This window comes from Choloepus didactylus, chromosome 18 (genome assembly GCF_015220235.1).
Source record: "Choloepus didactylus isolate mChoDid1 chromosome 18, mChoDid1.pri, whole genome shotgun sequence".
Taxonomy (NCBI): Eukaryota; Metazoa; Chordata; class Mammalia; order Pilosa; family Megalonychidae; genus Choloepus; species Choloepus didactylus.
In genome coordinates, this window is record NC_051324.1 from 36,939,409 (window position 1) to 36,963,099 (window position 23,691).

The 23,691-nt window shown below is 37.2% G+C and overlaps 1 protein-coding gene across 6 annotated transcripts in view; it reads left to right on the forward strand.

Moving 5' to 3' along the window:
- The window catches only part of TRIM37 (tripartite motif containing 37), a 230,264-nt gene that overhangs the window by 193,784 nt on the left and 12,789 nt on the right, over nucleotides 1–23,691 (forward strand). Inside the window, exon 25 of one of the 6 annotated variants that reach the window (XM_037810099.1) lies at nucleotides 17,743–17,995. The exons of the other annotated variants lie outside the window; for them this stretch is intronic. Within the exon in view, the coding sequence (XP_037666027.1) occupies nucleotides 17,743–17,746 (4 nt within the window). The 3' untranslated portion in view covers nucleotides 17,747–17,995. Of the gene's footprint in view, nucleotides 1–17,742; nucleotides 17,996–23,691 lie in introns of those variants that run through there. 6 annotated transcript variants of the gene reach the window in all.

Genomic DNA, 23,691 nt, shown 5'->3' on the forward strand with positions numbered 1-23,691 from the left:
CCCCAGATGGGATAGTGATACTTTCATTATTTTGACTTCGAGTATTCTTCTGACTTTTCTTACGCTCTCAGCAGATATTCTATAAAAATAATCAAGAGTGCTACTCTTCTTTTAGATAATTTGAGACTTCCTTGAGACCCTTTTAAATTGGTGGAAATTAGAGTTCATTATGTCAGCAGGACTACTTTTGATTGATTCAGCTGTAAGAAAATTCAAAAATACTTTTTTGTGCGAAAATTCTGTAGGGAAAAGTTATTTCAATTTAATTGGTATATTATCACCTCATGTATTTTAGGGAGCCAACCCATTTCTTCCATATTCAAGAGTGAAGCCCAGGTCTTGAAAAGGAGAAAAAAAAAAAAAAGTAAAATTAAAAAAAAATTATATAGAAATGATACTGTAACCATCTTCCTAGTATAAGATTCTCCATCTTTGTAATTAAAGGTGACAACAGGCTAGACAAAACAAAAACCTGAGCTAGAAGATTGAATGCTCAAAAGCAGTGTTCCTATGGTGAAGAAATCATTTTTTGCCCCCCTCCCCTCAGCTCACCTCAAATAATTTTGCTTTGTGAATAATAATAGTAAGAAATATGCAGGGTGTACAAAGTCACAATCCATTGAGGCGAGTCTTTGGGATCCAAACATTTGTCTACAGGTTTTCTAGCATTTTCTCTAGACAAGTAGGGGATAAATAGTAGGCCCAATCCCTACCACTCATATTTCTGTAAATAAAGTTTTATGGGAACACAGCTACACCAATTCATTTATAGATCATCTGTGGCTGCTTTTACACTGCAAAGGCAGGCAGAGTTGAGTAGCTGTAATAGAGACAGTATGGCTTGCAAATCCCAAAATATTTATTATATCTGGCCCTTTAGAGAAAAAGTTTGCTGATTCCTACTCTATCAGTGATATTAATAGGATATGCTCATGTTCCTTGAGAATAGAAGGTTTAGGTTTTGGAAAGCATATTTTTAATTTACAAATTATCAAACATTTTATTAGTTGTTTTGTGTTTAGTTTTTAAACAATGCTGAAGGGTGAGGGCTGCTTCTGTCCTGGTCTTTCTACAATCATAATAAACCTGAAGAAAGACGAAAAAATTTCTTCAAAGATGAAAGACCTGTTAACTTTTTTAGTTTTTTAAAATTTTTGACTGAAATATATTCACGTACCATTCAGTCATCGAAAGTGTAAAACAGTTGTTCATAGTATCATCATATAGTTGTGCATTCACCAACACAATCAATTTTTAAATATTTTCATTACTCCGAAAAAATAAAAATAAGAATGAAAGTAAAAAACACCCAAAACATCCCATACCACTCCTTCCCTGTATTAATTTACTTTTGGTCCCCATTTTTCTACTCCTTTGTCCATATACTGGGTAAAGGGACTGTAAGCCATAAGGTTGTCACAATCACACAGACACACCGTGTAAGCTATATAGTTACACACTCGCCTTCAAGAATCATGGATACTGGAAACTCGACAGTTTCAGATATTTCCTTCTAACTATTCTAGTTGACTAAAAACTGAAAAGGGATGTCTGTGTAATGCGTAAAACTTATCTCCAGAATGACCTCTCGACTCCATTTGAAATCTCTCAGCCACTCAATCTATATTTGTTTCATTTCTCTTCCCCTTTTTGTTCTAAATCACATGCTACAGAGTTCACAGGTTCATGTCCCACATTGCCAGGGAGATTTATACCCCTGGGAGTCATGTCCCATGTAGGAGGGAGGGCAGTGAGTTTACCTGCTGAGTTGTAGAGAGATGCCACGTCTGAACAACAAAAGAGGTTCATGAGAGTAATCCCCAAGATCAAGTTCTTGGCCTGCTAAGCTGGTGGTCCCCCAGTGTGTGCGAGAATATCAGGAATTCCCCAACTGGGGAAGTTTAATATTTTCACATTTCCCCCCAGTCCCTCAAGGGGGCTTTACAAATATTTTTTATTCTCTTCCCAAATTATTCTGGGTTCTATTCAGCCTTCGTGCTAACCTGTGCAAACCAACAAGATCTCACTCCCTAGTCAAGGTTCCATGTAATTATGGTATTTGACTAAACTGACCATACAAGTTAAATTATATAGTGTCCTAAAGAAAATACAGATTTTGCACCAAATAAACTTCTCTTCCTTGGGTCCCACACAGAAGCCAAAGTTTTAAAGTACAGTTAATATCATCCTCTACCCTTTAGTCTGATCTACCCCAATCTCAACCAAGTCCATTTCATTCATATCTCCAATTGAAGTCTGATCTCCTTTTCAGCCTCTTTAACAGTTGATTCATGGGGCAATGCCAACATCTCACAGCTGCTGAACTCTGGCTTTGAGTCCCAGGTGCCTCACAGACACCAGAAGCTCCAGGGATTGACTACAGCACACCGAAGCAACTCAGAATCTCAAGATTTAGAAATCACTGTTAGAACTCATGAGTAGATGTGACTGCTGTAGGAGCTTACAATCTAGGAACCTTTACATAAGCCATCCCCTGATAATCCAAGCTCCCAGATTCAATTCTTAGAGTTTGCACATTATTAGTCCATGTAGGTGTTACAATGTTTGTCTTTTTATTTCTGGCTTATTTCACTCAACGTAGTGTCCTCACGGTCCATTCACCTAGTTGCATACCTCACCACTTCATTCTTTCTTGCCGCTCCCTCATGTAAAAACAGTCTTATACACTCGTTGACCACTCTAGGTTTCTCTAAGTTATACAGTCCCAATGTTTATCTTCTGTCTGTCCTTCTGGTGTCATACATACACCTAACCTTCCTCTTTCAACCCTATTCACAGTCATCTTTTTTCAGATTTACTTAGAGTATTGAGCTACCATCACACAGTATTTTGCAATCCATTTATGGATCTATACAATCAGTCCTCTAGAATATTCTATAGTCTTTCAACATCAGATGCCTGATCTAACCCTCTTTCTATCTCCTCATATCTTCATTTGTACACTCTTCAACCCTCTCTCTCCTGTCTTTTTCCTGTTTGTAGCACTTCCTTTGCTATTTCCTGTAGAGGAAGAAGGTCTCCTGTTCACAAATTTGCTCAGTGTCTTTTTGTCTGAGAATATTTTAAACTCTCCCTCATTTTTGAAGGTTAGTTTTGCTGGATATGTGATTCTTGGTTGGCAGTTTTTCTGTTCCAGTATCTTGAATGTATCGTACCACTGCCTTCTCAGTTTTTACTGCAAGGTCTGTACTTAAGTCTTATCAAGCTTCCTTTGTATGTGGTGGATCACTTTTCTTTTGCTGCTTTCAGAATTCTGTCTTTCTCATTTGAAAATCTGTCAGTGTCTTGGAGTAGGTCTATTTGGATCAGTTCAGGCATATGCTGTGCTTCTTGGACCTGGAAATTTATGTCTCATACGAGTTGGGAAATTTTCAGTGGTTATTTCCTCTATTATTCTTTCTGCCGCTTTCCCTTCTCTTCTCCTTCTGGGACACCTATAATATGTATATTTGTGCACTTCATGTTGTCATTAAGTTCCCTGAGACCCTGCTCATATTTTTCCATTCTTTTCCTTATTTGTTCCTTTGTGTGAAGGATTTCAGATTTCCTGTCCTCCCACTCACTGATCCTTTCTTCTGCCTCTCCAAGTCTGCTGTTTTATGTCTCCATTGTGTTTTTTATGTCTTTTGTTCTGCCTTTCATTCCCATAAGTTCTGCTATTTGTTTTTACAAGCTTACAAATTCTTCCTTATGATCACGTGGTGTCTTCTTTATATCTTTCATCTCTTTTGTCACATTCTCTCTTCACTTTACTTGATTGAGTTAAAAGATTTGCTTGAACATCTATAATTAGTTGTTTCAACTCCTGAATTTCAGTTGAGGTGTTAGTTTCTTCCTTTCATTGGGCCATATTTTCCCATTTCCTGAAGTGGCTCATGATTTTTTCCTGTCTAGGCATCTGATTTTCTTGTTGGTTGACTTTGATCTCTATCTGTTCTTTGTTTCTCTCTCTGGTCAGTTGTGAGATTGGCTCTGCCTGCCAGTCTTCAAAGTCAGACAGGGTTGGGAGGTAGGCACTGGGCACCCCAGCAAGTTCACTGTGTGTGGTAATACAAATCTGCTGGCTTCCAGTGGTGCTCTGTTTTCCACCAGCTAGCAAGACCTGGATTTGTTTGACACCCTGCTTTAACAGTTGGCTCTTCCCTATTTCTCAGCCAAAACAGGTCTGGGTTTCCATACGGGGCATGTAGACCAGCTTCTGTGTTCCTAAGGAAGGGTGTGAAGCATCTTTTAAAAAGTATTTTACTTTTCTTGCACTTTCTGGACTGTCCAGCAGATGGTGCAGTTCGGTAACTCAATCATCCTCAGAGGCTGCTTTGCCTCGGAGCACAGGCTTTGTGTGAACCAGCGAAGCTGAAACTGCGGGATTCCTGTGCCCTCACTTTGCTGGCCAAAATCTTGCTTGATGTGGGGTCCACCTGTGGCAAAGTATTCCCTCAACCGACCTAGCACTCCAGCTGTCTCCAGGGCTAGGAAACGGCCACCGCCGGCTGCTTCCGTCAAGGGTGGGGAAAGGGCTTTCAGACCCAGGGCTGGAAACAGTCTTTGTCCACATTTTCTCAGTCTTTTTGTCCTTCACTGACCTGGACCTTGAAATGTCCTCTGGGTCTTCAAACAGGGAGGGTATTTTTTCACTGCTGTGAGAGATTTTAAAATCTGTGTCCCTGGTGGGAGGGCTCCAGTCTGCTGTTCCTGTGTCTTTCCCACATGGAGATCGCGTGAGGGGGAGAGGAGAGGACTGGCTGGTCTGGGGCGGAAGATTGCTACCTGATATTTCTTCTCTTTCTTCAATTCAGCATTTGCAGGGTCTTTCTCCAGTCCATAACCTCTTCCAGAGTTTCAAACAATTCACAATTGTCCTTTTTTTCATTGACTCTCTGGAGAGAAGTTTTCAGTAACTTTTTACGTCATCATGTTGATTACATCACCAAGACCTGTTAACTTTTAGTAGTGAAGTCTTTGGAAAATGTAATTCCTTGATCTTGGCTGTCTTACAAACAAAGTCTTTCCCACTTCCTCAATAACACATGGCTCCCATGCTTTCCCTCTTCCTTGATATAGTATGTCTGCCTTGGCTATGCTAGATTTCAGGTAGCAGTGAGGGAGGGAAGACACATGGGAGAAGATACCTGTTCCTTTTTCCTCCCCAGATTGGTTTGTCATGATCCTGTCGGTAAGAGATTTAGCACATAGTCTTACTTTCTTTAACTTTCTGAACTCTGTATCCTGCAAGAGTTCCCACCTTTTTTTTAAAAAGAAATCTTTAACATACTTCCCCTTTTTCTGAGGTTATGGTTTTTCTTAGTCTTTACTGCCTCTATTACCTTTCTTCAATACTTAGTATTTTTGTCTCAAGTTCATTCCTAGGAAATTTCAGGAATTTCTCTCATAATTAAAGATATTGGAATAATGTTTACATTGTGCGTGAGCATTTTGTTGTTTCTGGACAACTTTGACCACCTCGTGTCATTGAATTCTAAAGTAAACATTGAGGTGGATGGGTTGTGTATTATACCCATTTGCAGAGATACCCAAAGTTCAGGGGGGTTAAGTGATTCTTTCACGGTTCAGTACCACTGGCCAGGATAGAATGAGTTGCTGTTCTAGTGTTTTTTTCCATCTCATCACACTTGTACCAAACCCCAGCATTCTAGCACCTAATAGTTAAAAACCTAAACATTGTCCTATTTGCTTTAACTTTCTATTTTGAGATAATTTTAGATTTACAAAAGAATCATAAATGTCATCACAGATTTTGTTACCCTTTGCCCAGCTCCTCCTCATGTTAACATTTTACATAACCATGGAGCAGTGACCAAAACTAAGAAATTAAACATGTGTACAATACTATTAGCTAAACTTCTTTTGCTCACTAGTCATTTTGCTAATGTCCTTTTTGTCTTCTATGATCCAGTTCAGGATCCTGCTTTGTATTTAGTTGTCATGTCTCCTTACTCTTCTCCACTCTGTGACAGTTCCTCATCTTTATCCTTGTCTTTCATGACCTTGACGTTTTTGAAAAGGACTGGTCAATTATTTTATTCACTGTCCCCCTATTTGGGTTTGTCTGTTGTTTTTCCATATGAAATTAAGGGTATGCATTATAGGAAATTATAACACATAGGTGATACGCCATCCTCAGTGCATCCTTATCGGGGTAAAGGTTGATTACTTGATTAAGGTGGTATATGCTAGGATTTTCCACTCCACATTTACTATTTTCCTCTTTGTAATTGCTAAATACTTGGGGGCAGATACTTTGAGACTATGCAAATATCTCATTTCTGCTTCAACTCTTGCTTGCCAATTTTAGTGTCCACCTTAAAGCAGTTATTACTACAGTGTTTTAATGGTGGTTTTTCTGTTTCCCTCATTTCTTATACATTTATTAATTAGAATTCTATAAGGAGAAGTTGTCCTTTCCCCATTAGTTTTTTTTATTTATCTACTTATTTATATCAGTATGGATTCATGAGTATTTATTTTATTCTTTGAGTTATGATCCAATACTATCATTTATTTTGTAACTGAACTTATTCCAGTTTTGGCCATTGGAAGCTCTTTCAGGTTGGCTCCTGTGTCTAAAGAGATATGCCCCCATCTTTTTCTTTTCTTGTCTTGTCTTTTTCTTTTCTTTTTGCTTTTCTTTTTAATCATTTCTTTACTTTCTGTCACCATAAGATGCTCCATGCTCATCTTGAATTTTTTCCTCTCTCAACCCTGGAATCCACCACTTCTCTGAGGAGCCATGATTTTTTTAATTGGAGAATGATATTTAGAAACAAAGATTTGTGTGCTAATGTGCTATTGTCACTAGGATGTCACTGCTTGTAGTCCCTCTCAGTGGGTAGAGTTGGAAATGTATGTTACTTACTCACACAAACACACACACATCTGAATTTATTTCTTTTTATATCTCTGTATGTATTTGTATTTAGTGTATTTGTGTTAGGTTGGTGGTTGTTTTGTTTTTGAAAGCATAAGTCTGTGTTAATACCTGTGACTCCTATCCATCACCACAGGGATCAGTCTGGAGTTCCTCATTTCCTTATTTATAAAGTGTTTCTCTAATAGGAGCTTGGATCTCATTTTCTAAAATATATATCTATTTACTAACTTGTTCACCTCTAATATACAAACCAAATGGTTCCAGAATTGTTTACCTATACCCCTGTGAAATACAAATATCCCAATTGCACACAGTGTTTGGGTACAGTTCTGTTTGTCTTTAGTCTTTCAGTGTTATGTCAAAATACTGTTTTCCAAAGTTACTTAGGTCCTTAAGTTCAAAGTTACATTAGTTCCTTTCTTTCCTCTTCCCTTTGGTGTGATTATGCAATTAATTTGTAGTACAGTTCAGTTCATCTGTTAAACTTGGCATTCTCTCCTTCCACACACATTCTGGTTAATTTTTAACATTTATACACATTAAAATTCAGTCTTGGTGGTGTGCAGTTCTGTGGATTTTGAAAGATTCACAGTTATGTATCTGCTACCACGGCACCAAACAGAAGAGTTCAGTTCTGTCATCCCTAAAATTTCTATGTTCTGGCCCTTTGTAGGTAACTCCCTGTCATCCTTCAACTATTGGCTGTCGTTGGTCTGTTCTCTGTCCTTTTAGTTTTCTCTTTTCCAGAGTGTCATATAAATGCAATCGTACGATATGTAGCCTTTCGCTTAGCAAAATGCAATTGTCATCTATCTTATTGTGTGAATCAGTAGTTCCTTATGAATGTTCCCCCATTTATTTATTTACCCATAATTTGTTCATATTGAAAAGGGTTGTTGTCAACATTATGGGAAATGGGGACGCATCTGGTTGATGTTCTTGAAGAGGCTGTTGCCTCTTGGTTTTGGGATTTGTTTTAGGGTTAGTTTGTTGACCATTCTCTAGCCTCTTCAGTTACTCAGTTAGGTCTTTAGTTTCAGCTCTTTCTTCCTTTTTGATGTATACATTTAGCGCTATAAATTTCCGTCTCAGCACTGCCTTCGCTGTATCCCACAGGTTTTGGTATGTTGTATTCTTGTTTTCATTCGTCTCAAGACATTTACCTATTTCTCTTGCAATTTCTTATTTGACTCACTGGTTGTATAGTAGTGTGTTTTTAACCTCCATATATTTGTGAAAGTTCGGGCATCTTTGGTGGTTATTTCCAATTGCGTTCCATAATGGTCAGAGACCGTTCTGTGAATAATTTTGGTCTTTTAAATTTGTTAAGACTTGTTTTGTGCTACAGTATATGAGCTATCCTGGAAAACGTTCTATGAGCGCTAGAGAAGAATGTATATCCTGGTATTTTCTGATATAAAGATCTATATATGTCTGTTAAGTCTAATTCATTTATCACATTGTGTATGTTCTCATCTTCCTTATTGGTCCTCTGTCTAGATGTTCGAGCTATAGAAGAGAGTGGTGTATTGAAGTCTCCCACTATTATTGTAGAAATGTCTGTTGCTCCCTTCAGTTTAGCCAATATTTGTCTCATGTACTTTGGAGTTCCTTGGTTGGATGCATAAACATATATGACTTATTTATTCTTGTTGAATTGTCCTTTTATTAATATATAGTGTCCTTCTTTGTCTCTTATGACATCTTTGCGTTCAGAGTCCATTTTTTCTTATATTAGTATCGCTATCCCTGCTTTCTTTTGGTTGCAGCTTGCATGGAATATATTTTTCCACCCTTTCACTTTCAATTTCTTTGTGTTGCTAGGTCTAAGGTGAGTGTGTTGTAAACAGCGTATCGTTGGGTCATACTCTTTAATGCATTCTGCCAGTCTGTATTTTTAATTAGAAGTTTAGTCCATTCACATTCAAGTTATTATTATGGAAGCGTTCTTGAACCAGCCATTTTATCCTTTAGTTTTTAGTTGTCAGATCTATTTTTACCCTCCTCTTTTTTTTTTCCCTAAAGTTACCCTTGCTAATAATCTTCAGTTTTGTCCCTTCTCCAGACCTCTCCCTCCTTTTTTTCTCAGCTTGTAGAGTTCCCTTTAGTATTTCTTACAGAGCAGATCTCTTTTTAACAAATTCTCTCAGTATTTATTTCTCTGTGAAAATTTTAAAATCTCCCTCAATTTTGTAGGAGAGCTTTGCTGGATACAGTATTCTTGGATAGCAATTTTTCTCTTTCAGAATCTTAAACGTGTCGTACCACTCACTGCCTTCTCGCCTCCATGGTGCCCACTGGAAAGTCAGTACATAGTCTCATGTGGTTTCCCTTGTATGTGGTGAATTGCTCCTCTCTTGCTGCTTTCAGAAGTCTCTCCTTCTCTTCAGCATTTGACAGTCTGATTAGTATGTCTCGAAGTGGGTCTAGTTGGATTTATTCTATTTGAAGTTCCTTGAGCTTCTTTGATTTGCATATTTATGTCTTTATAATGGTTGGAAAGTTTTCCCCAATTATTTCCTGAAATACTCTTCCTAGCCCTTTACTCTTCTCTTCACCTTCTGGGACACCAATGATTCTTTTTTTTAATCAAATTTTTGAATTGCTGAATATAACATATATACATAAAAGTGATAACTTTGCAAGTGCAATTTAACAAGTAGTTAGGAAATTTCAAAGAATATTGTAGGTTACAATTCCACAGTTTCAGTTGTTTCCTCATTTTGAAATATAACATATATACAAAAAGATAATGTCTTTCAAAGTATGATTTAACTAGCAGATATATTGGAAATTTCCGAAATTATCATGAGTTACAGTACCATAGTTCGTCATTTCCTTCTTATGACATCTAACATATATACGTAAGTATAGCTTTCAAATTACAATTTAACAAGTAGCTATAGAACAAATTTTGAAAGGATTACAGTTCCACCATTTCAGTTTTTTCCTTCTAACTATTCTAATACCCTAGCAACTAAGGAAAAGAAAATTATATAAAGATTCAGCATTCATAATCCTTTGTTAAATTCCATCTTGTCTGTTGCTACTCCTTCCTCTAGTTTAATCACTTTCCCGATCTTCAGGGATGTTTAGGCAGTGACCACCCTAAACTGTTCACGTTAGGAGAGGGTGTGGAGAAATTGGAACTCTTATTCATTGCTGGTGCGGTCGGACTGTATAATGGCACAGCCACTCTGGAAGACAGTCTGGCAGTTCCTTAGGAAACTAGATACAGAGTTACCCTTCAATCCAGCAATTTCACTTCTCGGTATATAACCAGAACATCTGAAAGCAGTGACATGAACAGGTATTTGCACACCGATGTTCATAGCAGCATTATTCACAATTGCCAAGAAATGGAAGCAATCCAAATGTCCTTCAAAAGATGAGTGGATAAACAAAGTGTGGTATATACACACAGTGGAATACTACGTGGCAGTTAAGAAGGAATGAAGTTGTGAGACTTATGACAACATGGATGAGCCTTGAAGAGATAATGCTAAGTGAAATAAGCCAGACACAAAAAAAGAGATATTGTATGTTACCAATAATGTGAACTCTGTGAAAAATGTAAAATAAATATTTTATATTGTAGAATGTAGGGGACTTAGAGATAGACAGTAACTAGTGAAGGGGTAATGATAATCCAATAAGAACAGATATTGAGGGTAATCTCAACATTATGGGAATGCTCAGGAATGATTATGGTTTGTAAATTTTCTTGGGTATGGTAGGAAAGTGTTGGAAGCAATGTAGTTATTTTAGGTCATTTTTCTTATTCCTTCTGTTAGAGTCTGTTAATTTTCTTGGGGTATGGTAGGGACATGTTGGAAGCAATGCAGTTATTTTAGATTATTTGTTTTTCTTATTCTTTTGTTTGAATTTTTTTTTTAATTTTTTGATAAAGTAAAAAAAAAAAAAAAAAAGCAATTGCATTTAAAAGAAAAATAGCTTCCATGTAGTTATTTTAGGTTATTTGGTTTTTCTTATGCCTTTGTTTAATTACAGTTTGTTAATTTTCTTGGGGTAGGGTAGGAACATGTTGGAAGCAAAGTAGTTATTTTAGGTTATTTTTCTTAATCCATTGCTTTGTTTTGTTTGAAATGTGTGTTTTTGTTTGTTTTTCTAATTTTTGATAACGTTAAAAAAAAAGAAAAGGGGGGTCAACTTTATGAGCAAAACGGACATATCTGCTTGATGTTCTTAAAGAGGCTGTTGCCTCTGGGTCTCAGGACTTAGTGGCATATGGGCCCTCTGAAGGATTTAAGTTTCTGACAAATATACTTAGTGAGTGAAACTTTTATAGAGTATAGTATTCCTATTAATTACTAATAATTATTACTAATTAATAGTCCCTAGTATGCAATGTGTAGATTTTTCCCATGTACGCTTCTATTGTCAGCTCTCTGTGCCAGTGTCATACCTTAGAAGTATATCATACAAGCATCTATCCATATTTGTGGTGCTGATCTGTGGGGAACACGCCTTTAAACAATCCCTTTCAATAGTATTTGCCTTCAATACAGCTCTAATACTTATAGTCCCATTAACAAACAATCGTCACCCCTATCCCTTATCACACCTTTGAATTTACCATCATTAACATATCTGAACATACTAGCTTATCATTCCCCCTCACTAGCTGCTGTCTATCACTAGGTCCCCAATATTCTTAAGTTAGAAGACATTGGTTTTACATTGTTCAAATAGTTCATAGAAGTGGTAACATATAATATCTCTCCTTTTGCATCTGAGTTATTTCACTCAGAATTATTTCTTGAAGGTTCATCCATGTTGCCATATGTTTCAAGACCTTGTTGCTTCTTACTGCTGCATAGTATTCCATCTTATGTATATACCACATGTTTTTTATCCACTTATCTGTTGAAGGACACTTAGGTTGTTTCCATCTCTTGGCAAATGTGAACAATGCCACTATGAACATCGGTGTGCAAATTTCTGTTCATGTCACTGCTTTCAAACCTTCTGAGTATATACTGAGAAGTGGAATTGCCAGATCATAGGCTAATTCAATGTCTAGATTTCTAGAAACTGCCAAACTTGTCTTCCAGAGTGCTGTACCATTATACAGCACCACCAGCAATGAATAAGAGTTCCAATTTCTCCATGTTCTCTAGCATTTGTAGTTTCTTGTTTGTTGGATGCCAGCCATTCTTATTGGTGTGAGATGATATCTCATTGTGGTCTTGATTTGCATCTCCGTAATAGCTAGTGAAGATGAACATATTTTCATGTGATTTTTAGCCATTTGTATTTCCTCTTTGGAGAAGTGTCTTTTCATATCTTTTGCCCATTTTATAATTGGGCTGTTGTACTATAGTCATTGAGTTGCAGGATTTCTTTTTATATGCAAGATTTGTCTCTTGTTGGATACATGGTTTCCAAATATTTTCTCCCATTGAGTTGGCTGCCTCAAGTTCCTTTGAAGTACAGAAGCTTTTGATTTTGACGAGTTTCCATTTATCTATTTTTTCTTTAGTTGCTTGTGCTTTGGGTGTAAGGTCTAAGAAGCAACCTCCTAATAGTAGGTCTTGAAGGTGTTTCCCTACATTATTTTCTAGGAGTTTTATGGTACTGTCTCTTATATTGAGGTCTTTGCTCCACTTTGAGCTTATCTTTGAATAGGGTATGAGGAAGGGGTCCTCTTTCATTCTTTTTGTTATGGCTATCCAGTTCTCCCAACCCCATTTGTTGAAGAGACTGTTCTGTCCCAGTTCAGTAGATTTGGGGGATTTATCAAAAATCGGTCGACTATATATCCGAGGTTCTCTTTCCAAACTCTCAATTTGATTCCATTGATCAATATCTCTATCTTTAAGCCTATACCATGCTGTTTTGACCACTGTAGCTTTATAATAGCCTTCAAAGTGTGGAAGTGAAAGTCCTCCCACATCATTCTTTTTTTGGATGTTTTTGGCACATCAAGGCCCCCTTTCTTTCCAAATAAATTTGATAACCAGCTTTTCCGAGTCTGCAAAGTAGGTTGTTGGAATTTGGATTGGGATTATACTGACTCTAGATCAGTTTGGGTAGAACTGACATCTTAATATTTAGTCCTCCTATCCATGAGCATGGAATATTTTCCTGCCTATTTAGGTCCTTTTTTATTTCTTTTACTAAAATTTTGTAATTTTTTGTGTAGAGGTCTTTTATGTCCTTGGTTAAGTTTATACCTAGGTACTTGATTTTTTTAGTTGCTATTGTGAATGGGAACTTTTTTTTTTTTAATTACCTCTTCAGTTAGGTCATTACTAGTCTAGACAAACATTACCAAGTTATGTGCATTAATCTTCTGTCCTGCCACTTTGCTGAATTTATTAGCTCAGGTAGCTTTGTGGTCCAAGTCTCAGGATTTTTCAAATTTAAGATCGTATCATCTGCAAATAATGATAGTTTTACTTCTTCCTTTCCAATTTAGATACCTTTTATTTCTTTATCTTGGTGAATTGCTCTCGCTAGAACTTCTGTCACAATGTTGAATAATAGAAGTAACAGTGGGCATCTTTGTCTTGGTCCTGATCTAAGGGAGAAGGCTTTCAGCCTCTCACTGTTGCATACTATGCTGGCTGTGGGTTTTTTGTATATGTCCTGATCATTCTCTGGCCTCTTCAGTTATTCAGTTACGTCTTTATTTTCAGCTCTTTCTTCCTTTTTGATGTATGCATTTAGAGCTATAAATTTCCCTCTCAGCACTGCCTTCGCTGTATCCCACAGGTTTTGATAGTTGTGTTGTTTTCATTTGTCTCTAGATATTAACCTATTTCTCTTGCAATTTCTTATTTTGACTTACTGGTTGTATAGGAGTGTATTGTTTAACCTCCATATATTTGTGAAAGATGTGATGTCTTCCTTTCTATTTCTGCCCTGCAGACCCTCTGCCCAGCTAGAGTCCTTGCCTGAGGCCTGTAGGACAGCTGAGTGTGTCTCTTTATGTATATTGGGAATTCCTGCTCCATAGGCTCACCTCTCACTGAGTTTCATCCCACCTGATGATTTGGTTTAATTGCCCACCCCTCATGCCCAAGTTATAGATCACCTGGTGTAACAAATGCCAGAGACAACTTTTTCATCTTTCATTAAACTCGTTACTTACTTAGAAGATGGTTTCTCCATGTGTCATTCCTGATAGTTTCTCACATTTATTGTTTATCTGATCCTAAAGCAGCATCAGAAAGATCAGATAGTACTTGTGTGTTCTGGGACCCCTGGCTGCGCCATGCAGCAAGGCACATCTCATCTAGGGGTTCCATGACTGGGAGCAGTAAGGCAACATTCTACAGCAAAGCCTAAAAGGAACGCTAAAGTTAACTGCCCAGGACAAGAGAGCTTTCTTCCTGGGCAATACTTAACAGTTTCAGGATTCAGAAAAGAACCTGATTTGTTTGAAATTGAAAGAAGAAAGGCTCTTCCTTAAGGTTATTCCTAGGCCAAGAGCAAGTAAGTTTCTTACAATGAAATGGAAATGTGTATTCCTTACTAATTACTGTTAAGATAACAGATGGCAAACTTTCACTCAAAAAGGAGATGAAGAATGATAGCAATCAATCAGTTAATCAATCCAGGCAGTCATTTCTGATAATTTGGCAACTTGAATAACTTTGTATTAAATTGAAATGATTGCACTATACCTAAGTGGTTCACATATATCTTGTGTGTGCTGCTGCTTCAGGAAGAGATGATTCTTTCGAACTAAGTAAATATATTTTAAGGGATTTTTTTCAAGTGTAAAATAACACTTGTTTTCAGAGTGTTCCTTTTTTTATCACTCTGTTTTAGCAAACCCCTTCAAATATATCATTTTTTTAAAAACTCCACTTTTTCTTAATTCTTGCTTCCTTGGGTTCCATGTAACGTCATGCTAAGTACTGAATTAATTCAGGGAATTGGGAGTTTAGGATTGTTAAAAGATTGTTGTAAGTGTGTGAAATTAACACAGTTAAGGATAGCAGTATGCATTAACTAGGTTTATTTGGTTTTCCTTTTCAATTCCACTACCTTATATATAAAGTGCTAGCCTTAGATGCAGGTGTCTGGCTTTATCAGCTTCACAAACTGCCTCCCACCTCTTTCTTCTGCCTTTCTCTCTGTACCCCCTGTAACTCCTTTACAGCAATTCGCAAGACAGACTTTGAACTACAACTCACCTGATTATTTCCTGGTCTGACTTCCAGTTTGAAACTAAAAGGGGAAAGATTGTGAAAAGGAAAATAAAAACTTGAGTGGTTGGATAAAGAGTTTTAAGAATAAGTGGGAGATTTGAGGAGTCACCACCTAGTGTTGGCAGGCCCTGATCCTCTTCTGTTTTGCCATACTAACTCCTCTGCCCCCTTCTCCCATGTAAACTAACGCAGACAACATGTAAGATGAAATATATCTCTTCTGGATTTTGGAGGGTGGGGGTAGGAATAGCAGTTAACACGGCACTTAAAAGTTTTCTTTCTAAAATATTCCTACTTGAAGTTTTAAGAAAACTACCACCTCAGGATTTTATTTTCAGTCTTGAGGGAATCTGCCCAACACTAAATAACTCATCTTTCTTTGAATAAAAAGACAAATGACTAGTGGTTTGAAATTACTGGGCTTTATTAAGATATTGGCAAAATTTCAACATACTCCTTACCCGAATGAACAGTTTTAATAAATAAAATATGAATGACCACTCAAGATTACAACCGAACTCAAAAGTGAGCTATAGAGCGGGTTAATAAATTAATAAATTCAGTTGGTAAGAAATGATTCACTTCACTTCCCTCCATAGAGAATTCCTTTCCTGTCTCTCACCAAAGAGCACCTGGAGTAAGAGTTAACCATGATGTATCAACAGATTATCTAATACATCAAAGTTATTTGAGTATTTCTTTTTCAAGAGCAACTGCTGTGTCAGCTTGGAGTTCCGTTTCTCATTTCCTATTTTCTAACGGGTACAGTAAATAAGTCTTAGAAGTAGATAAAATGCTGCTAGAGGAAGTAACAAGATAAGTAATTCTTTTTCAACATAGCTACCATTTGTCTGGAAAATAGCTGGCTTTATAATACTGGCTGTATCTTATTTTGTTTCGAAAAAGACATTTAAGCATTTTACAGGTCAGAACAGAAGAGTTGGTGTTTTCCTTTATATCCCATGATTTTAAAAGGTGAACAATCTATGTTCTTCCGATTGCTAATTTATGATCCAAAGAAAAACTGTCACAAATCAAAGTGTAAACAGAACCACAGTATTCCCTTTTATGGCCTTGCTTAAGTGAAAATGCCCATTGAATGAACAAATTAGGTTTAAAAAATTAAAATAATAATTTACATGATTTTCTCACATAGCCTCAGCAAGCCTTTGATGGGGAAGTTAGTACTTGAACCATAGCAGTTTCATCTGTAAACAATGAATTTCTTTAGGCCTCACTTCATTTTATCATTGGATGTTGCACCTCTCACTGGCACAGTGTTCCAACAATGGAGCATTGTCATGAAAATGCAGTTTTGACACGATACCACTGTAAATGTGGTCAGAATTAGACTCTGTTGACATTGACATTGTTGACATTGTCCCTGGAGAAGGTGTTACTTTCAAGGATCCTCCTAGTTAAATGCAAGGATAACTTTAGTCTTATTAATTCAGGGACAATGGATGGCACTTTTAGGTAAATAAAAGGTATATATACATGTGTGTTTCCACCATCCTTTTAATACAAACCTAAGTGGGATTAACAGCTCCAGCTTTTGGTGCTGTAATGTTGCCTAACCTCAGTTATCCCTCAAAAGTATGTATCTAAATGAACAAAGGAAATCTTTACATTAGAAACTCTCTTTGAAACTCACAGTGAATGTACACAGAGTTTGTAATGACGTCATTTGGTGACTTGAAGCCTTTTTCCCTAACCAATACTATACTTTCTGTTTATATTTGTTTTACCATGTCCTATTCTAGCAAAACTTTAGCAGGCAAACAAATTGATGCTGATCATGTTAAACTGAAAAAGAGATACTGCAGCTCTTTAAGGATTGAGTGTAGATCTTTCACCACCACTAAATTACACAATGAATAAAAGTACAAAACACATAATTCACAGACTAATATCTCAGCATTAACAATATATATTATTTAGATACTTTTATATCTGTCTAATGTTTTTACAATTACCAGATACACCATCATTACAAGTTACAGATATGTGTAGATACCATTAGTTAGAAGGGTACTTATTGCTTACATCAGCAAGCAGCAAATAAGGGCACAGGAGTTTGAACTGAAGGGAACTACTTCCTATCACCAGTGGCATTAAGGTATAACACTGCATTTCACAAAGCACTGCTTTTTATCTAGTTTATAGAATCAAGAGCAGCATATATCAGACCATTAACCACTACTTTAATATGTATTATAGAATTTTAAAGGAGTTACCTTACAAATGGTACCTAACTACTCTATAAGTATGCATGTTGTAAACAAATGAATAATTGCTAATTTTTACACTATTGTTTTATAACTTGACCACACTGGAACTACTCTGCTCTATTTTCTAGAGGGCTAATGGTATGAGAAGTGGAGTTAACACTGGTTATGTAGTCACACCTCTAAAAATCAGACTCCTTAAAAGATGTAGTCTAGGTTCAGCCCAGTTACATTCAACAATTATTTTCCCCACTTAAAAAGCCTATTGCTTGTACCTTTCTTTCCTTTCACCTGTTAATTCTGATCAAAAAAGGTTATCAATAGACAACTATAGTAAATTTGAAAAACAATTTTTTTTACCTAGCTAAGCACTTTGGACTATGTGTACCAATATTCTGCCTCTGTTTTCTTGTTTCCTTAGATAATTTAATTCGAAACTGACACTGCACCTGATGGGTTGTTAACGAGATCTAGGCTTCAGAAAATGACAGATGTGAGTGAGGTCCATGTATGGGTGTAAAGCATCAAATGATGAAAAGATTCTAGTACTCTAGTTGGAGCCACGTTTACTCACTCCTTTCAACCATATCACAAGATGTGAGAAAAGAAGAAATGGCTTCAAAATTAAGAGGAAAAAAAATACTGAAAATCTCTACTTACATCAAAATTTTAAAAAATAAAATCTGTAGATTAAGTCTTTTCATTGCTAATGTGAGCTGTTTTTACTTTGTTACTATAGCTACACTGGCACCCAAAATATGTTGTAGTCTACATTTTTTAAACCCAGGAAATTTAGTCCTCTATTATGGGTTTGGGGAACATAACTAATTGTGTTATTATGTAAAAACATGATTAGGCAGTGTTTTCCAGCCGGAGTATTTAGTGCATCCTAACAGTATGGAGTGACTTCATTTGTTCCAGTGGGGCTTCTCCTTTCATTGGCGTGGCTAGTCCATGGTTAACTGGGGGAAGGTAGTGTGTCACAAGGAGGTATTTATGATTCTCAGAGAATCAGAGGATGCTTCACTGAATAAACCTGATTATCAGTTTATTTGATGTCTTTAGTTGAAAATATGCTTCTGGCTTGAAACTGCAGAAACAACAAAAAGCAGAGAATTTTAAAATATCAAATATAAATATTTAAGTGAGAAATATACATCCTATCTCTGCATAAGGTTGCATCTAGGAGGATTCTAGCATGTTCTCAATTTATAACTTAACAGAACCTCAGATTCAGTAATTCTGTCATTCTCTTTTACATCTAGCCTCTGGGCTCACTTTAGGCAATACTTTAAGCCTCTGTCAAACCTATTACTTCATTCCCTTGGATGAAACAATTTTAGAGAAGTTAAAACTATAACATTTTTCATTTTCTAAAACTGGTAGAATATATTGTTTTTACTGTCTGTGAAGTTGGGGGGGCATTAAAAATAGAAATGTTATTTGATTTTTGTTTTAAATGGCAGTTTGATTCTAGAATGTTTGTACCTGTCATCATCTCCATTAAGCCAGTTTGCTTTTTCTTGAGATGAAGGTACAGTGAAAAACACATTAGCATCGCAGATTGAAACCAGTTGACAGTGGTATCCTAAAATGACAAATAATAAAAATTCTGCCAAAAGCACCAAAACAGGTTATGAAACTCCTAAATAACTATAGCCCTGGGAAATACTTTTAAATTAATCTTATATGTTACAGGAAAAAAAAAAAAATCAGTAAATCTGATGGTGAGTAAATCTCACAAATCTCAGAAAATGATGTTTTTACATTAGTCCTCTATTGTCATTGTTACTGGTTAAGACCCATATGGCTTTTAGTTTCTTATCTACAGGGAGAAGAAAAAAAGAGGAGAGGGTTTTCTTCATCATCCCCAGGCTTTTAAGGAACATTTCCCAATTAAATTTTAATTCTGCATTATGTTTTCCGTAGATATATTAGGCACATCAGACCAGACTTTACCTGTGTTGAGATTTCAACACTATATAATATACCCTGACTGAAATAAGCTAACTTGCAAGCTTCCACTAGTGATGTGAATGGGTGGGGAGAGGGGGATTATGTAAGTGTGGAGACACATCACAGGGACCAGTTGTATAATTTTGGTAGTGAAGTCGCCAATACTTTTTTGTTTCAGATTGAAAACACTATTTTGAATTTCCTAGAGATCTATTTACATTTATGAATTAAACTATCCATGGATTCAGAATGAAGCACATATGTTTCAGAATGTCTACCTTGTTTCTACTGATAGTGATGTTTTTATTAGGGGAGAGCTAGCTAGCCTACTTTAAAGAAAAAGTATTATATTTTATAGCTGCAGAGAAGATCTGTGTATGGAGTATCCTTACTCTTTCTGAGCTTTGTCACCATGTTCTCACAGTACCCTTTCCAACTATTCTGCCTCCATGACAGAGAACTTCTTAACATCCTATTTCTTTTCCCACTTCGAATTAGTGAAGACAGGCTGGTGCCTGTTTTGTGAGAAGGCTCTCTAACAGAGAGAAATGAATAAAACTTGGGATTAAACCTGAATCCGTGCCGCCTCTTCGAGAAGTGGTGGCGTAAATGAGACAGCCTAGAAACTCTACTCTTCAGGGATGTGAACTGTTCGTTTTCCAACTTAGTATATACAGGAGACAAACTCTCCACTCTGTATATCTGCTGCCCTTTTGAACCCAGATTAGAAGCAGGAAACTCTCCAGCACCACTCCATTCAGGTAGTGTTGATTGAACTGATTTTTTCTCCATTATTAGCTCATTACTAAGACTTGCTTTCTTTGGTGCACCAGGACCAAACATTTCAACTGGTGGGAAAAACTGGGCACCGTGAGGTTTGCTTGCTTTTATTTGTGTAAGATCTAGGTAGCCTGGGTCTTCCAGCACGTTGATTTGGGACCCTGGGCTTAGGCTAGTTCTATCAGTGAATGAATCCACGCGCCCATCATAGCCTAGATCGGCTGGTGCTGAGCACTGGTGCTGAGGCCAAGGGCGTTTGCACTCTCCATGATTCTCCTTATCATCCCCACCATCTTCTTGCCCTCCTTGAAAAGAGTTTTCTGTCCAATCTGATTCCTCACTAACATTTACAGCTTTGTTCATGTCCCTCAGGAATACCACAATGACAGTGATGTTATCACTTGACCCAGCATCACGAGCTGATGCCACTAATTTGTGGGCAACCATGCTGCTGTCTCCATTATTCTCTTTCAGGTGGTCAGAAACAACTTTCACCGCCTCATCAGGGTTCACGGTATCATAGAAGCCATCACAGGCCAGAATGAGGTAGTCTTCGGTCCCATCCAAAACAGTGGAGGCAGAATCTGCATCCCCACAGATATATGGCTTATGTTCAGCATCTCCTGTGAGAATTAGAAAGTAGGGACATCAGAAGTTAGATTCTGGTTTACCTTGTTGCTAAGACTGTTTATGGCCAGAGCCATGCCTCTGATCACATGCTATCTGAATTTAATAGAAAGAATGTATAAAGTAGTTGCATTCTCTGTTAATCAGTTGCTAATTCCTTATCTAGCTTAAAGAAAAGGGTGAATCTTGTGTCTGTGGCTATGATTTAAACTTGGTGAAGCATGGCAACAAGTATAATGTCAAATCTAAATTTGTTAGTAATGAAAAATTTGGTCCCCACATAGGAAAACTTGTTGATTTAGTAGTTCTGTTTTTTTACTGGTGGTTAGGTTTGATTTAATTGAATAAACAAACCAAAAGTTCTGATCACTCTTTTCATTAAACTCTTAGCTTTTGTTCTTTCTTTGTTTAGAAATCAGTAGCTCATGCTGCAAGCACTGAAGATTTGAGTTACAAGGGACTTAAAAAATCAAGTGCAACTACCCTCAAGCCAGGAAGAGTCATGTGACTGATCCAAGATCTCACATGAGGAAACTCAAATGCAGGCCTCTTGGTTCCCAGTCAGGTTTGCTCTCTATTTTTTAATGCTACTTTAATTGTAAGTTCTAGAAAATAGGCAGAAAAATGTATGACCATTTTTCTCTTGTCTTCAGGGACTATTGTATTCTTGCTTTCATCATATGTCTCTGAGCACCCCCTTCTTTGTTTTTATTGCTGTTGTTTTTTCCCTGCTTATTATTAACTGAGAATCCTCAAGGCCCTATGGGCCTTTATTTCTCTCTTTCCTTACTTAGCTCATCCACTCACAGAATCACATTTGAGCTGGGCCTTGCAGTTAGATAAGCCAGTTATCACTAGGCAGAGAAGCGCCCTCAGTTGATGGAACAGCATAAGAAAAGACAGAGGCAACTAGCATGTCAGGGAGTAACATGTCTAGGTGCAGGGTGCTTAGAGTGGACAGACACTCGAGACCTTGGGCCCATGCTAAGCCAGGTTTCTATCACCAGGCTACTGAGCATTTCTAGATCCATTCATTATTCTCCCTTAGGTACATGGAGAGAGTCTAACAAACGGGTCTTAACCTATTGGGTAACCAAATAGCTGTGACCACAACAAAGGGACACTTATTCACTTCCTCTTTACATTGCAACACAGAATACTGAGCAGTAATGCCTAGATTAGGGTATCATAATTGACTGATAAACAGTAGTAAAAAAATCATATATTTACCAAGTGCTTTATCATTTGTAAAGTAGTGGCATATAGCCTAGCAGTCAAGGGCACCAGCACTGGAGTCGGACTGCCTGGGTCCAAATGCCAGCTCTTCCACTTGTTACCTGCATAACCCTCATCAACTACTATACTCAAATGAAAGTTTTTTGACTACGGGAAGATAAAATAAAGATGAATATACTTAAGTGATGATTGTTTCTGGATCTGATACAGGTTCTCTCCTACCCAACTAAGGTTTCTCTCCAACATTTTACATGCCTTTTTAATCCTCAAACCGGTCTAGAAAGCTTGAGAGGAACCTTATGGGTAATTCTGCAAGAACTAAATTGGGCCACATGCCTATGCAGAACAGTACATATTTACTTAATGTAATTTCAGATAAGAAACTAGTCTTGACTCATTAGTTCTCAGCTTCACTCCTTCCATTCTCAAATCCATAACCCTCTCATCTTACTCATATTGAGGCTCTTCTCTCTTCATTTAGTATTTCCTGCAGCACCAGAACCATCTTCCTCAAGCACAGTTTTGGGTCCATCGGCTTTACTTCGAAGACTATGATGCCTCTCATTAGCCAGTTAGAGCTAATTAAGACTTCTCGTCATGGGATTCAGTGTCCTCTACCAACCCACTTACCAAATTTCCCATCCCCTACTCTACCTGACTGTATTATTATCATCACTATTATTTCCTGAGTTCCAGCTCTAAAAATAAATGTTATCTGACTCATACTGTTCCCAAACATCTTGTTTTAGTGCTTCAATTAAAAGGCTACTGCAACTGTTAGTTTGGAACAGAACATACAAAGACGTGCACAGAGAAAACGCTGCCAGAATTCTGGCTTTTCACCTGCTGTACTGTTGGGTGTCAAATTCATGACATTTCGCCCCCAAATTTGGTAGGAGGGCATGAATTTCCATTTCATGGTAGAAATGGTAGCATCCTTTTGTCTTCAACCTCCTCTCTCCATATGTTAGAAAACAACATATCATGCCTCTGCCAGGTTCAGATCATAAATCTGAAGGGCTCGTGGGGAGAAACAATTGAAAAGCTTTTCATTTTTAAAGTATTAGGTGTCATTTATTTCCTAAGTAGAGATGAATTCTGTTCAGGAATCCTTTTTTTTGTCCCTGTTTATTCCACTATGTTATTTCATGAGTTTTCCAGATCTTCCTCATATTCTCCTTCTTCCCCCAGATTTTGTTAGATGGTCTAATATCAAAATAATAATAATAATAAGGCTTATCAGACCTCAATTCTGTCCTTCCACTTTTTTTTTTTTTTTAAATCTCTAGATATTTACCTAGATCAGCTACCATTTTCTCAGAGAAGAGGTGTCCCTTGCTCTTCCCACAGCTAACCTGTGCTATTGGTCCTGTCTCCCTAATACTCTGGCTTCACCATTCTCTCATCTTCAAATTCTTCTCTACCTGCCTCCCTTCTTTTATCCTATAAACATGTCAGATCTAAAATCTCACCCTAAATACAAAGTAGCCCTTCCCCTAATCAGCTTTTCCCTCAAGCCACCACACTATTCCCCTCCTTCCCTTCGCCACCAAACTGCCCCAAACCTAAATTTCTTCTTGCTCTATATGTTATTGCCCATTCTCCCTCATCTGATTGTTCTGGTTTTCCACCTGCTAATCTAAAACATTTCTTATAATTGTCACCAATTATTTCCTAATTTCAAAATCCCATGTCTTTTTGTAACCCACATCTCATTTGGCCACTGTAGCACTTGACACTCAACTCCTGAAAACCCTTAGCATTGATGATC